Source organism: Theropithecus gelada, chromosome 5 (assembly GCF_003255815.1).
Source record: "Theropithecus gelada isolate Dixy chromosome 5, Tgel_1.0, whole genome shotgun sequence".
NCBI lineage: Eukaryota > Metazoa > Chordata > Mammalia > Primates > Cercopithecidae > Theropithecus > Theropithecus gelada.
In genome coordinates this window covers 53104575-53119553 of record NC_037672.1, presented here as the reverse complement: position 1 = coordinate 53119553, position 14979 = coordinate 53104575, and the positions used below count along the sequence as shown (strand labels likewise).

The 14979-nt window shown below is 40.0% G+C and overlaps 1 protein-coding gene across 6 annotated transcripts in view; it reads right to left on the bottom strand.

Moving 5' to 3' along the window:
• FAM13A (family with sequence similarity 13 member A) overlaps nt 1–14979 on the bottom strand; it is a 329503-nt gene that overhangs the window by 3910 nt on the left and 310614 nt on the right. For 5 of the 6 annotated variants that reach the window (XM_025385808.1, XM_025385807.1, XM_025385809.1 and 2 more), the window contains 4 exons: nt 8794–8889; nt 7227–7310; nt 1754–1950; nt 1079–1180 (listed from right to left, as the gene is read on the bottom strand). In XM_025385808.1, the coding sequence (XP_025241593.1) occupies nt 1079–1180; nt 1754–1950; nt 7227–7310; nt 8794–8889 (479 nt within the window). The remainder of the gene's footprint in view (nt 1–1078; nt 1181–1753; nt 1951–7226; nt 7311–8793; nt 8890–14979) is intronic. The other variant, XM_025385811.1, reaches the window with a different exon arrangement.

The window sequence follows — 14979 nt, the reverse complement described above, 5'->3', positions numbered from 1 at the left end:
ATGTAAGAGATGCAAATCTGTTCCTGGTTCTTTCCTCGGGTTCCTACTGTGACTTTCAGTAAGATGTTTTGTGTGCTGTTACTTGTAAACATGAAAGACTAAATTATGCCTTAAAATTCACTGGCGAGAGCCAGCCCATCAACCAGGTAGATTTACTGCTTTTCTTTTTTTTGGATATGAAGTCTCGCTCTGTAGCCCAGGCTGTAGTGCAGTGGTGTGATCTCGGCTTACCGCAACCTTGGCCTCCTGGGTTCAAGCAATTCTCCTGCCTCAGTCTCCAGAGAAGTTGGTATTACAGACCTGTGCCACTGCACCCGGCTAATTTTTTGTATTTTTAGTAGAGACAGGGTTTCACTATGTTGGCCAGGCAGACCTCATGTCATCCACCCACCTTGGCCTCCCAAAGTGCTAGGATTATAGGCGTGAGCCACTGCACCTGGCCGACTTACTGCTTTTCATACATATTTTTCATTTAAACTTGGCAATTATCACCTTCATTTTTGAAATGAGCTTGAAAATCAGTAATACTTAGATCCCTCTTTCCCGTGTTTCTCTAGCTCGTTTTATTTAGAGATGAGGTCTCACTCTATTGCCCAGAATAGAGTGCCGTGGTGGACCATAGCTCCCTGCAGCCTCAGACTCCTGGGTTCAAGGAATCCTCCTGCCTTAGCCTCCCAAGTAGCTAGAGCTACAGGTGTGCCACTATGGCCACTTGGCTAACCTCTAGCTTCTTAAGAAAAAAGCACTGGTGCCACCACCAGCTGGAAACGCAGCTTCCTGCTGCTCATTGTAGATAAGAATTTGATGGCACAGGTTCGTTTCATAAATGTCAGCTGAATCTGCATCACTCTTGGGCATTACCCAAAGAGCATTTATTCTGGGAGGTCCACACAAATCCCATCATCTCACAGTCAACCTCTGAGGGTCCCTGGGCACAAACCCAAGGACCAGATTACAGGGAGGATGCAGAAGAGTCCCCCGTTTGAAGGCATTCCACAGATCTGACAGAAAAACAAAAGGGATGGGTGTGTGTGGTGCGGCGGGGTGGGGAAGGGAGGGCGGGGAAGACAGGCACTACCTTCCGTTCTGTCTGAAAAAGTTGTCTTCAAAATCCCGAAGTTTCTTTCGAATCCTTTTCTTTTCTTCTCTCATTTCCTGGAGGTGTTCCAGGAGTTCAGGTCTAAGAGAGAGGAAGCATTGCAAGGAAATTAAGTTAAATTTGAGTTGTCATAAATGTAATGAATGTGTAACTCAACAGGAGCTGTGCAGAAAGGGGAGGCAAATAAATCCAGAAACTGCTGAGGGCATTGAGGGGGAGCGGAAATGGATGTTTTCCATTTCCTGAAAGCCAAACATGCTGGCAACAGATCCAGCTTCTGGGGGTTCCTGCTACTTGGGAATTCTTAGGCCTCGTGAAATCCCACGGCACTTTGTCGTATTTTTCTTTGAAAGAAGATGACGTCTGTGCTCAGCATGTGTTAAGTGATGGGCTGTGATATACAGAACCACACAGTGCCATTTAGAGAGAGAACTTCTGGTTGTTTAAACAAGACTCAAAAGTTCCCTCAAATAATATGGGCTGAAGCATATGAAAAAAGAATTAAAAAAAAATCAGTTTTATCCAGATACACCCCAGGTAGTCACATGTATTTTATCAGCTAATTTATAATTTATTTAGATACAAAGGCTAAGATAATATTTAAGAGAGCTATTTTTACCAAAACATTTCACCGCCACCACCGAAATGACATACATTGAGGCAGCATGGAGATTCGAAAGCCCTGTGTCCTGGCTGCATTTTGATGGTATTTTATCATCCATTGGGGAAATAAAGCCATCAGCATCATCTTCGAATTGGTCCAGAAAGCATCGTGCACTGAAATCGGGTTTCAGAGTGACCATGAAGTCTGGCTTCACATTGCTATCGTCTTCTGACCCCTCCTCTTCTTCCTGGAGATACACAGCAACCCCAATAAAAATCTGGTCACTTTTTGGGGCACACTTTCATTATGAGTATCATTTAATAATCATTTAATTACCAGACACCATAGTTTCTTCTGTATCTACATTTAGCAATACATATGTACATTACAGATAGATTATTGAATATCCGTATTCAATATAAATATACACGTTTAATAACACAAACAACGTAGCCACTCAATAGAGAAAACAGACTGCAAAACTATTTTCAAATGATTGTACAGCATGTTAATAGTTGTCAGGATGGGGTAAGAAGGAACAACCATCATAATTTATAACCTAAATCAGATGAACTAAAAGGATCCAAAATTTTCCAGCTGTGACAGTACAAAACAAAATTCATCACCAGTAACCAGTGTTTTAAAGGATTCTACTACTTGTGTATCTCAGAGGGCTTTTTAAAAAAAATCAGTCTGAACATTTTCTGAAATAAAACAATACAACCTTTCTATTTAAGAATTGAGATTAGAAAATATTTTATGGTTGCTTAATGCACAGAATTTTAGGGAAATTTTAAGAAGACTGAAACATTATATTCTCGTGATTAAAATAAGAAAACTCAAGCTTTTCCAAAGAACTTCCAAGGGCCAAAAATCTATTTTTCAGCATACAAGTTTCTAAGAAAAGTATGCTATTCTCTGTATTGATAATGCAAATAGAAAAATAATAAAGCCAGATCAGCATTTCTTAGAGCCAATTTAAGGCTGTGTAAGCCTAAGGAAGAGATAATATCAGAGTCTGAAAGATTTCAAAAGAAGTGATGTACTGCCAAAAGGTAGTCAGACCACAGAGAATAACTTACTATCCTAAAAAAATTTAAAAATTGGTTCAGAATACAGCTATATGAAAAACGGTATGCACAGCATCAGTTATTACAGGTCAACCAAATGGCTTCAATGGCAGTGCAGCAAAACAATCTCCGGAGGCAGCAGCAGTCCCTGCTGGAGGGCAGAGTGCAAGTGTGCAGATGGTTCACGGTGAATTTTGGTATGTTTAATGATGGTGTTTCTGAAGAGAAATACTGTGAATAAACAAGCCACCAAACCAAGCAAAACAAAAAAGGACTATCATATAACTGATATCAAAGTATTGCTATGAAAATAAAATTGGCAAAAGCTAGGTGGCTTTTCCAGATTGTCTCGGCTGTGACTTCAGATCTTGAGTCTCTTTAAATTGTTAAAAACATTTAAAAATTTACAAAGTAAAATTGACTTTTTAAATGAACGCTTCTTTTTGTTTTATTAAGAGTAATAACAATTCCCATCAACATAGTTTTGATAAAAATTGAGATAATGTATGTCAGGTACCTCATAAGGCACACCTGAGACACTGGCTGTGCACATCAGTGTTCTGCTCCCTCTCTTCCTTCCCCTCCCCTGGATAAGGAAGACAGGGTAGAAGCACCTGACCATAACTCAGTGGAGGCAGGAATTGGGGCCTATCTGTTTACTGCTGTCCCCAGAGCTTGGCCAATGCTTGCATATGGCCAATAAATGGCTATTAAGCAGTCTAGTAATTCAGTTTGAAAAGAGAACTACAAAAAACTATTAGAAGAGCATAAACACCTGGGACAGCTAACGAAGTTACAAATAAGAACTTAACGGCCTTTAATGAAATCAGGTGTCTAGGTCTTATCAATTATATCCCAAAGTCCTGAGAGAACTTAAAAATGTGGAAGTCTGCCTTGCACATAGTGAGCACTCAATATTTTTTGAGATAAATGTAACAAAATTACTCTTCGTAGCCTTTGACAATCACGAGGGAAAATAGCAAACAGATTTTCAAATAAGACAATCATCGTAAGTGTTGTAGAGACTGGATAGATTCTAGAAGGAATTAATACATAGATAATATATAAGCAATTGGGAAATAATCAGTGATCAACTGATGAGACTGGTTCCTTAAAAATGAGTCACGAAAACGAACCATTTTTCCTTTTTTGATAGATGTAGTATTTGGATTTCAATAAACAACCAGGTAAGCAGACACTATGAAAGGAAAGCTGGCTGCCCACATTTCTGCTGAGTAATGACTAAAGGGTGACGTGAACCTGAAGCGCAGTCTACAGCAGCCCCTGTGCCTGACCCTGCCTTCCTCAGTATCTGAGTCACTTGGACAAAGAAAAGGCATATTCTCAAAATGTACAGATAATACAAAGCGGGTAGGGATATCTGATATGTTGGAATACAAAAGCTAGATTTAGTGTATTTCCTACAGCTGAAATAGAAGTATGAGATGTAACAAATTAGAAAAATTCAAGGCCCTCTAATTAGGAAAAAGAAAAGCTGGATACATCAGTGGCAATGCAGAAGTATACAGCAAAGTGTGAGCCATGCCAGGGCCATGAGCAGTGGTTCTCAATGGGGGTAATCTGTTCCCTCAGGGACATCGGGCAATGTCTGGAAACATTTTTGGCTCTCACGACTGGTGAAGGGGTGGTGGTGGCACACTACTGGCCTCTAATGGGTGGAGGCCAAGGACTCTGGTAAGCAACCCACAAAGCACAGGGCAGTGCTGCACAACGGTTACCGGCCCCAAAGGTCAGCAGTGCTGAGGCTGACACCCTATCCTCAGACAGGCCAAAATAAATAACTGTCCCAATACCCTGACAGTTGCATAGGCAAGAAACTGGAGGCATGAAAAGGTCTCAGTCATCCAGATCAAGGTAAAGACTAGTCTTTGGTTCACTTTTCTGATTAACATCATATCCAGATTAATGTCCAGTTCTGGGTATCAGTTTTAACAGCAACACTGATAAACCAGTGTGTGTGCACACAGCAGAGCTAGGAGACCACTGAAAGGTCTGGAACCCATATCACATAAGAGTAAGAGGAACTTGGATAACAGATTGTCATAGGGTGTGGAGTGACAGTGGGCAGGGCAGGTGACTGTAAATACAGGCAGTGCTCTCAGGGAAGAAGCAGTGTGTGTATTTCATGGTGCTCCAAAGGGCAAAACTAAGCCTATGGGATAGAATGCAATAAATGGATAATAACTATGAATATTCTAATTTCAACTGTTTTCATTAACTTTTTGTATTTATCAAACCTATACATTTTGTATTTATCAAACCTATACATATTATGTAATTAAGAAAGATAATTATAAAACCAATAATATAAGTTGTTAGCTATTATTGATACTCATGTAGTGAGTGACCTAACTGCTCCCATTGCTGTAAACGTTTCAAGCTTGAGGATGGAATCTCTCTGTAGGGACAATGTCTTTATTCTGCCAGAGAAGTTTTAGGGGGGATTCTTATGTTGGCTAGGAGAACTGACTAGATGATCTCTAGCTTACCTTGGGTTGGAAAATCTAGGCCTTCAGAACTTGACCTGGCTCTGGTTCATATACAGCTGGTTCGCTCCCAAAAGCATTTAAAACCAGGGGTGAGTTTTGGAGAAACCACTTAGATACAATCTTATCTGCACACACACCAAATTCTAAATTGGAATTGCCAAGATTTAGTACAGTCAAAATACATTCTAATAGGCCTGGCCAACAGGAACAAAATGAACCAAAAGACAGCACTGTTTACAAAAGCAAGGTAGTCGTTGCAAAATTATCTGAAATTTTGACCATGATGTGGGCCAGGAGATAAACCACAGCCAAAATATACTTGTGAAAAAAAATTAAGCTAAAGGATAAGAATGGGAAAAATGTCTTTTATATAAAAAAGGGCATCCATCATTAGGTTATCTTCAATTCATCTAGCGAAACCATTATTAAGTGTCTATACTTTGGATGTGTTCAAGAACACATTTTTATCTAGTAATGGTTCTATTGCATGCTGCTAAGAGAAACATGCTAATTTTCATACACACAATTACCCAAATTTCTCCAATTACTGTGGTTTCATTCTTGGGTGACATTACCAGCCAGACAAAATTTGTCTTTCATTAACATCAAGCTTACTGTAAGAAAATAGCTCTAATTTTTAAAGACACAATATAGTATACTGGCCCAAATTTCAAGTACCAAGTTTAGAGCATTTTCATGAAACAAGTTCTGCTTAATACAGTGAGCACAGTCATTGCCTAATACCATACAATTAGGCATATGAAGTATTAAGATCTGCAAAAGGCAAGAAAAGGAATACATAAAAGAAGACTTTGTAGCTTGTGGTGCCTTACCTCAGACAAGAAAATGGAGAAGTTCTCAACTGGTTTCCCTCAGTAGACAAGAGTCCCCCATATACTGAAATAATCATTCCTAACTATAGCATGTAAATGACCACCCCAGGCTCGGAACTGTCACAGAAATATGACAAGTGAAACTCTTAAAACTCACTTCTGCTTCAGGTTTAACTCTTGCTTTGGAATTAAATGACTGTTAGAAAAACAATCACTGATTTTTAAAAAATGATTTCCCTTGATTTTTCATCTCTAGAGTTCTGTATAAGGCAGTCCAGTTTGTTCAGTTGTCTAGAAACAAAAACATGAAAGAGGCTGATCCTAGTACGGGCCAGTTAGGGTCCCACAGAGACACGCTGGTCTATGGGCACAGATTCCATCTCCCATTCTAGCAAAAGTAGTCACTGATGACAAGGATTATCTGTACAAAATCCGTATTACTGGAAAAAAAAATCAGGACATATGTTCTGGCAGCTATCAGTCCTTCACAGCACCTCATTTGTAAATTAAGAGCAGACTTTAAAATTAGTCCTGGGGACTAAATGTGCTATGAGACAGTCAAGAAGGAAAAGCTGGAAATATTGCACCCGCAAATCTGTCAAAAACTACTATTTGTAGAAGTACAATTTTGCATTGTTTTATATGTTTATATCTATTTCCTATGCTAATTTTGATTTTTCTATAAACAGTATATGAGATTCCTTTTAAAGTTGGTCTCATGAGCTAATTTAAGATTTTGGAATACAGAAAATCCATTCCCCAAATACAGAAAACAAAACCAAACGAAAAGCATTGTGGACAACAAAACCAAACAAAATAATCCCTGAAAGCAAAGTAAAAACAAAATGAACGACAGCAAATAATACAAACAAAAAAGAGCGGGGAATAAAATAAAACCAAAGAGATCAGCTAAATGAGACTGGAGAAATCAGCACTCTTTACAGGGAACTGTTGAAAGTCGGTTATATGCAGCTACTGATTTTTAGGGAATGCTAGGAGAAGCCATCACCAAAAGGCCCAATCACACCCCCTTTCCATTCACCGGAGGGGAGGGGAGGAGGGAGGGAACTGGTGCGGATTTAGCAATGGGTTAGCAGCTGGGGTCTTCACCTTTATCTCCTTGAAGAAGGAAGCAGTTTCGCCCTCGATAATTGGCTGCAGCAAAGGGCTTCTCCGCTTGCTGGAGGGGGAACCCTGTGACAGGTGTTAACAAGTAGGTTACATTCCGAATCCCTTTCCCTTTCCCTCCAGCTCTCGGCCTCCTCTGACCTCACCAGTATTTATTAACTTTTAACTCTGCATTCTTACCCCTCCCTGCCAAACACTCCCAGGAAAACCTGAAACAACAAAAGTTTTTTTTCCAAGTTGCTGCTTCCCTTCAGCGCCCACACACATAAATCAAGGAGGACAGAGTACAGCAAGAACAGCACAGGACTGTATCCGGCAGACACGCAGAAGAAACCCGAGGAGAAACACCTGCTCCCACCGCTGCCCCTGCCAGTCACAGTAGCCACAAGAACACTTCGGCTGTAGTCAGCTAAGGAGAATCACATAAGCTCAGAAAGCAATACAAAGGGGAGCTGACTTCTCTGTTGCACGTTCACCCTACTTAGGGACACTATGGGTTCCTGCCTGGAGAATGAAAACAACTCCTTGGATCTAATCGTTTTATTTGTTAGTTTAGGACATTCCTCCAGAATACACTAAAGTGGCTTTCTTCAAATACACCTGCCTGAGATCTCTGGACCCTCCTTTCTTCATTAAATACATTGTTAAAAGAAATAGACAATATCCTAGGCCTAGAAATAAGAAGGGCATTTAAGGCCGGGCCAGACAGGAGCAGCGGCTAAAATGAGTATGTATTGCAACGGCAACATCAAAGTGAGTTTGTGTCTGCTTATTAAAGAGCCTAAAAGCCAGCAGGGGAGATGGGAGCACTGAAACAGAGGCAAATGTTTCCCCGAGAGACGGGCAGGGCAGAACACCCCACTCATAAGCTGGGGGTGGAAATGCTGAGACTGGGATGAGGGATGGGAGCAGGTGGCTGGGCCTTAAAGACTGTCCTGTCGCTGAAGGCAAGCTGCTGCTCCCTACTCTTGACAAAATCAAAATCCAGGAGCCAAAAGCAGCAAAGTTCAAGGATGGTGGCCACTGACAGCAACTTCAATGAGCAGCCTCCTTTCCTACACCTTGCCACATCCTCCAAGAAGAAGGGCCTCTTTCTTGAGTTTCTCAGAGGATTTTCTCCCTGGACACAATTCCCAAGGGAGTTATCCCCTCTTGGATGGGAGGGACTATGAGCAGAGGGCCTTGGGACCACAGCAGTACTCTTTGGAGTGAAGAGGCCTGGAGAAAGCACAGCCCTGCGCCCTTGGTGCTCTGTCCTTCTGGCCCAGCACATCCAATGGATGTACATGCCTTTGGGGCAAAGCATGTCCTCCAAAAGGGAAAAATAAATTCTATCAGCTTCAGATTTGCCCATTTTTAACAAATGTAGCCTCAAGGGTCTTTGATAAAGTCTTCATTCCTCAAGCTGTGGGTCATGGATACTAATGGCTGATTCAGCCACTAAAGCCTATTCTTTAATGAGAAAGCAAGTTAGGGTCCTAATTCATATATCCAGGGCCCATTCAAGCAGAAAGGTGTTGTAGCAGCCACAGGAAGGTATTCTACTCACAATGATGGGTATGGTGTTGGCTCGGGACAGGATCTGTTTGACCAGCCGGTACCTGTCATATAGTGGCTTCATCACCTGACGTTCGTTCTTTGTTACCTGAAAAGCAAGAACGAGAGCTATGAGAAGCCTGCTGCTGGGAGTCACGACCAGCTGTCTAAGCATGCTCTGGGCCTTTGTAATTCTAGAGAAACTCCAGATGATGCAACTTAAGTCTTACTACCTCACAAAATTTATTTAAACTGATAATATTATTTATTCAATAAATATTCAGATTACCTACTTCAGCTGCAGATCAGTGGAAGTCACTCCATTGGTAGTACAACTTGTTCTAAATCCAAACTAGGCTCATTCTCAGGTTCCTGCTTAAAACTCCTCCAGGTTCAGAGTTCCCACATGACTATTTTCTGAGCCCAGGGAAAATGAAAGCATATATTTGCTATAAGACGTATCATGTAGGCTGTGCATGGTGGCTCACGCCTGTAAGCCCAGCACTTTGGGAGGCTGAGGCAGTCAGATCACCTGAGGTCAGGAGGTCGAGACCAGCCTGGTCAACACGGTGAAACCCCATCTCTACTTAAAAAAAAAAAAAAAAAAAAAAGGAAAAAAAAATAGCTGGGTGTGGTGGTGGGCGCCTGTAGCCCCAGCTATGCAGGAGGATGAGGTGGAGAATCGCTTGAACACAGGAGGTGGAGGATGCAGTGAGCCAAGATCACACAACTGCACTCCAGCCTGGGTGACAGACCAAGACTGTCTTAAAAAAAAAAAAAGATATGTAGTTCATTCACTTCTCTTTCTCCTCTATGAAATTGTTATGTTTCTAAGAACAAGATTCTGGCAAACAGTGGGTATTCAAGGAACATTTGATGAAAAATACATGCACTGATTCATCTGTATATCCCTAATAGAATCTGGCACAGGGCTAAAAAATGTTTAAAGGACGGATTCTCCAGGCAGTGGGGAGGAATCACACCCAGCTCCCTGGTACAGTATTGGAAGCGCCTCATACTCTTTCTGCTGTTTCTCCTCCCCATCACACCTCCAGCTCCAGCAATCAAGTAGGTTGTCTCAACCTTCTTGTCTTAATTCCCTCTACCCTGCCATGACTTCCTCTTTGCTCTTTTGTTTGGCAAATTCCAGATCAAGAGCCACTTCCCTGTGCAGCCTTCTTCCAACATCCCCCATTCTGGGAGACTCACCCATTCTCTCCTTTGTTTCACCACCCTGCCGGTACATACCCTGCAATTTCACAAATGCTTTTATACTCTATTGTAGCGATATGTTGACACGTGTCTCCTCCTTGAGACTGTAGCCCCTTGAGAGCAGGAGTTTATGTTTTTGTATCCCTAGTAACTATTTCAGTGCCTGAATACTTGGTGGAAATATTCCATAAATATCAAATGAGTGAATAAATGGTTCAAACATAAATAGGTGTGCCTGATTCACAGATGCAGTCCCATTGGTTACTTACATGGGGAATGAGATGAAGCATCTTTGTTTCAAGTTAGCTGTTTGTCTCCTGCATTCTCTTACAACTTCACACATAATAAGGCAAGAGTTTTAGAGGTAAGAAAGGCAAGCAGCATTAGCTTTGACCATTTCTTTTATGGGTTTTTTGAGCCTTCAACTTCAAAGATGACTCTGGATTATAAAGAAATGGATGATCCTTTGTTGCCTTTTGTATTTGCCTTTCTCAAAGTGATCAACAGAAAGTATGCTTTGGATAAACTTGACAAGTTAGAATAAGATCAACAAGAATAACAGCCTTTTATTTCTTGCTCTTCTGTTATCAGATAACTAACGGGCAATTGGTATTTTCTTCTTCTACTATCTACTATACCATGAGGAGTTTCATAATTTTATAAACAATGACTGTGAAAACTAGAAGGGTCTCATTATTTTACAGAAAAAGACTAAGGATCAAACCACAGGTGTCACCCGCTACACACCTACCACCCAGCTGAAATGAAGACTGTGTGCAGTGCTGGCAAAGATGTTGAACATCTGGAACTCTTTAGAAGTGAAACACTTTAGAAAACTATTTGGCAGTACCTACTAGAGCTGAACTTATGACTCGTCAATTCCACTCTTCAGTATATACCAAACAAAGGTGGCCTTAAGTTCATCAAAAGACATATGTAAGAATGTTCATTGCAGCACTGTAATCCCAAACTGGAAATAGTCCCAAACCAGAAATCGCCCATATGCCCAGTGATAGAATGAAGTATGTTCCCCAAACTGAATACTACACAGCAATGAGAATGAGTGAATCACAGCTATATGCAACATCATGGATTAACCTCATAATAATAAAGCCGAGTAAATTACACCAGACACAAAACATACTGTCAGATTCCACTTACATAAAGGTCAAAAATAAGAAAGAGCCACAGAGTTAGATGATAGTGGTTATTCTCTGTGGAACCTTCAGTCATGGTACTGACTGGAAGGGAACATAAGCGAGGCCTTTGGAGGATCAGCAACGTTTTGTTTTTTGATCTGGGTGCTGGTTACCTGGGTGTGTTTACTTTGTGAAATTTCATCAAGACATATGTTTATAATTTGGGCTCTTTTCTGCACTTACGTTATACATGGTAAGCATCCCAAATCTGAAAATCCAAAATCTGAAACTTTTTGAGAACTGACATGATGCCAAAAGGAAATGTTCATTGGAACGTTTTGAATTTCAGATTTTGGGATTTGGGATGCTCAATCAGTATAATGCAAATATTCCAAAATCTGAACAAATCCAAAATCTGAAACACTTCTGGTCCCAAGCATTTTGTATAAGGGATATTCAACCTGTACTTCAACAAAAGTGCAACGATAGCCACAAAAAAGTGTGAGGAACAGAAATGAAATGATTTGTACAATGTCATATGTAAAATGACAGAATTTAGGACTGTCGGACACATGAAATAATTTTTTAAACAATATATAGAACATGTTGTAGATGGGATTAAAGTGCATCCTAATGTCAGCACATGACACATGGTGAAATATAATGTGCAAGATAAACAATAGATGGTTGAGTAACCAAAGTAAACTAAAAATAGAAATAGGAACCAGCCAGCATCCCCACTGTGAACTAGCATCCATTAGTATGTATTTGGCAGAAACATCTTTGAAAGTAAAACCAACCAGTTACGACAAATTTGACACAAACCAATCTCCTTCTTACTCTTTATTCAAAAAGAAAGTTTTCTACTTGGAGTAGATGAGGAAGATCACTGGCTTAATTCTTCGGCTCATGCCATTGATATTTAGATTTTCTATAAATTGCTCATGTTTTCAATAAGTGGCCCCCAGGAACTAATCACATGTGGGCGATCTGACAAAATCCAGTGTTTTTGACTATGGAGAGTTAAAACTCATGATTCCACAAAACCATTGTCATTTAACAGAAGCACTAAAAATATCAAAGATATCTTTAAGTCTGAGGTAAGAGAAAGGTGTAAGAATAATGACCTGATTTTTATCATAATCATTTTCATGATATATATTTGAAGCCAAAGGCTCAGTGATACTAAAAGTTAATGCAACTTTTACCCATCATAATAACGATCAGTGCTCAGTTTGTAAGTGGGGTCAAAATTTAATCAGTAGTTATATGAACAAAGCAGGACCTTCGCTGAACTGTCAAAAAAGAGCTATTAAATCTGCCATAGGAAAACCGTTTGAGTTGACGTCTCTTATTCTTGACTCATCAGCTGCTCAGGGATTCTGCTGCCCACCAAGAACAGGGCTCTGAATGAGCTACTGAAATTCTCTCAGCCTCAGTTTTCTGAATGGTAAATTGCAGAAATCAAATTAGAAAACCTTTATGCTTCCTAATTGCTTGGAAATGACTTTAGGCCAGGCATATAGTATATTCTCTCTTCAAAGTACTTTCACTCCTCTGTCTTCAAAACTTTATCTAAAGTGATAGTGCTGAATGGTCTTCCAATATGTGGAACTAGGGTTATCCGGAAGACGTATTTTTGCACATAAGTGAAACAACGTAAATATCCAGATGTGAAGATCTAAGGGGAGAATGCGGCACTTCCACTCCGTCTTTCCTTAATGATTCAAATAAATTGTCATTTACTGGTCTCTTACTACCCTATTTGGTTGCCCCGTAAGTTTCGGATATTTTAAAACACAAAGGGAACACTAGCCAACAATTATCCACATTTAATTAATGGCAAGTCTTGAACAGAAATCATAAAGGCCTGATTAGGCAGCTGCATTTGTCTGCCTTTATCTTTTGTGATGGTTTTGGTCTTAGCCTCAAATAAAACTTCCTTACTGCAATATCAGTTTAGTTGCTGTTACCTGACAAAACCACAAAGGTGAAAGGTAAAATGATGAATGTATTTACTTTAAAAATAAAGATAAATTAGAACTATGAAATATTAAGAGCTAGAAAAGCCTTATTTTTTAGATGATAAAATTAAAGCACCAGAGAGGGTAATGATTTGCTCAAGGCCACAGAGTTGGGTCCAGATCCGAGGTTTATGGACTTCCAGTTGTTTTCTTTCACAAATAAGAAGTAGGATCTTTAACTGTGATGATTTTTGGATTCAGGATGCTCAATCAGTAGCACGTCAATACAGCATAAAGGATATAGTGCTGTCAATATAGCACAGAGATGTAGCATTATTCTCTAATAGGGTCTGGTCAAGCTGCCTTCATAATGAAGAACTCTGCCTTCCAAGCCGAGAGTTTGCCTATATTCAATTTATAAAAATTTGTGCTTATGAACAGTGTCACAGAAACACAACTTTGCGCGAAATTATGTCATAGACAAACTATGTGGCCTCAAACTTTCCTTGATAAAACAAGAAGTACTTTGAGTTTGTGTGTGAGGGGTATACCTCTGAATCATCAAACTGCTAGGAGAAGACAAAATGAGATGGATTCTTATAACTGTTGCATTCTTGGCCTATTAATTTGAAAAATGACAACTCTCTCTTCGTTATCAGGTAATCATAAGAGACTGTAAAAAGATCAGAAAATCCAAAACAGCAGTTAGCCAAAGGAGAATATTTATAAATGGCTCCAGAATTTGCATTTAAATTTGAACGTGGCTGTGTCTAGGGTCCTCAAGGTTTAAAAACACACAAGACTAAAATACTCCATTGAGGAAGAACCAGAAGCTCTGATCAGGCAACCCATTCTCTCCCCTCTGTTTATTACCAAATAGTGGGATACACAGACAGTAACACAGTGACATGTAGTTATTTACTGCACTTCTGTGACATGCTCTTTTGATGAGAAGATTCTTAAATATTGAAAAGGACACACTTTAATAAGAATAGGGAATTATATGCCTGTGTATACATGAGTGTTTTGTTTTTATATATGTGTCAGTCTGCAGAGTGCCCTGATAAAGCAAACAGCTTTGCTAAAAATGTACAGAAGCAGCCGATTACAGTTTCGGCCTAAGATTTTACTAGTTAGTGCCCTTTTAAATCAGTACCTGTAGACTCAGAAAAAAATCCATTGAATTCTGAGCACCTGCTTTTCTGAACAATTGGGGTTTGGAACAATAGTTTAACTCTGGAAGTTAAGAAAAATACCACATGGTATTTACAGTCCAGAGTCCATGGTAACACCAGAAATCTAAGAATTAAAAGTTTACGCTTTGATTTGTTTTTCAGACTGGCCAGATATCAAATGAACTCTGCTTTTCCTGAAGAGGTTGGAGCATCACATTCCAAATAGAGAGAGGCAGAGAGTTTGGCACGGGACCAGAAATGAATGATGCTCAAATTTCCTACGGCATTTGTTCCCCACCCTATGAGATGCTAGCATCCAGACCCACCTGAAAGAGTGATGAAAGGAAATAAGGCAGGGCCAAGAATAATAGTTCATATTCTTAATAAGAGGGCTATGAAATGCACATTCTTTTGCCTGATTTAATCACTTAATCAGAAGGAGGCTACAGAGAGTAGAACATGTAATTGTAACAGAAGTGAAAACTATCATTTACTGTGCAAACCCAGTAACAGCCACCCCACCCCACTTCCTCAGTGGCAGACATCCTACAGGTAAATATACACAGATAAACGTCTGTGTGTGTGTGTAATATCATTTCATCTCCTTGGCAATTTATAACAGGTATCTATTATATAGACAAAGCACCAAGGCTCTGAGAGGTTACCTAAGCAGCCCAATGTCACAGAGATCATCTCAGTGGGGCTGGTT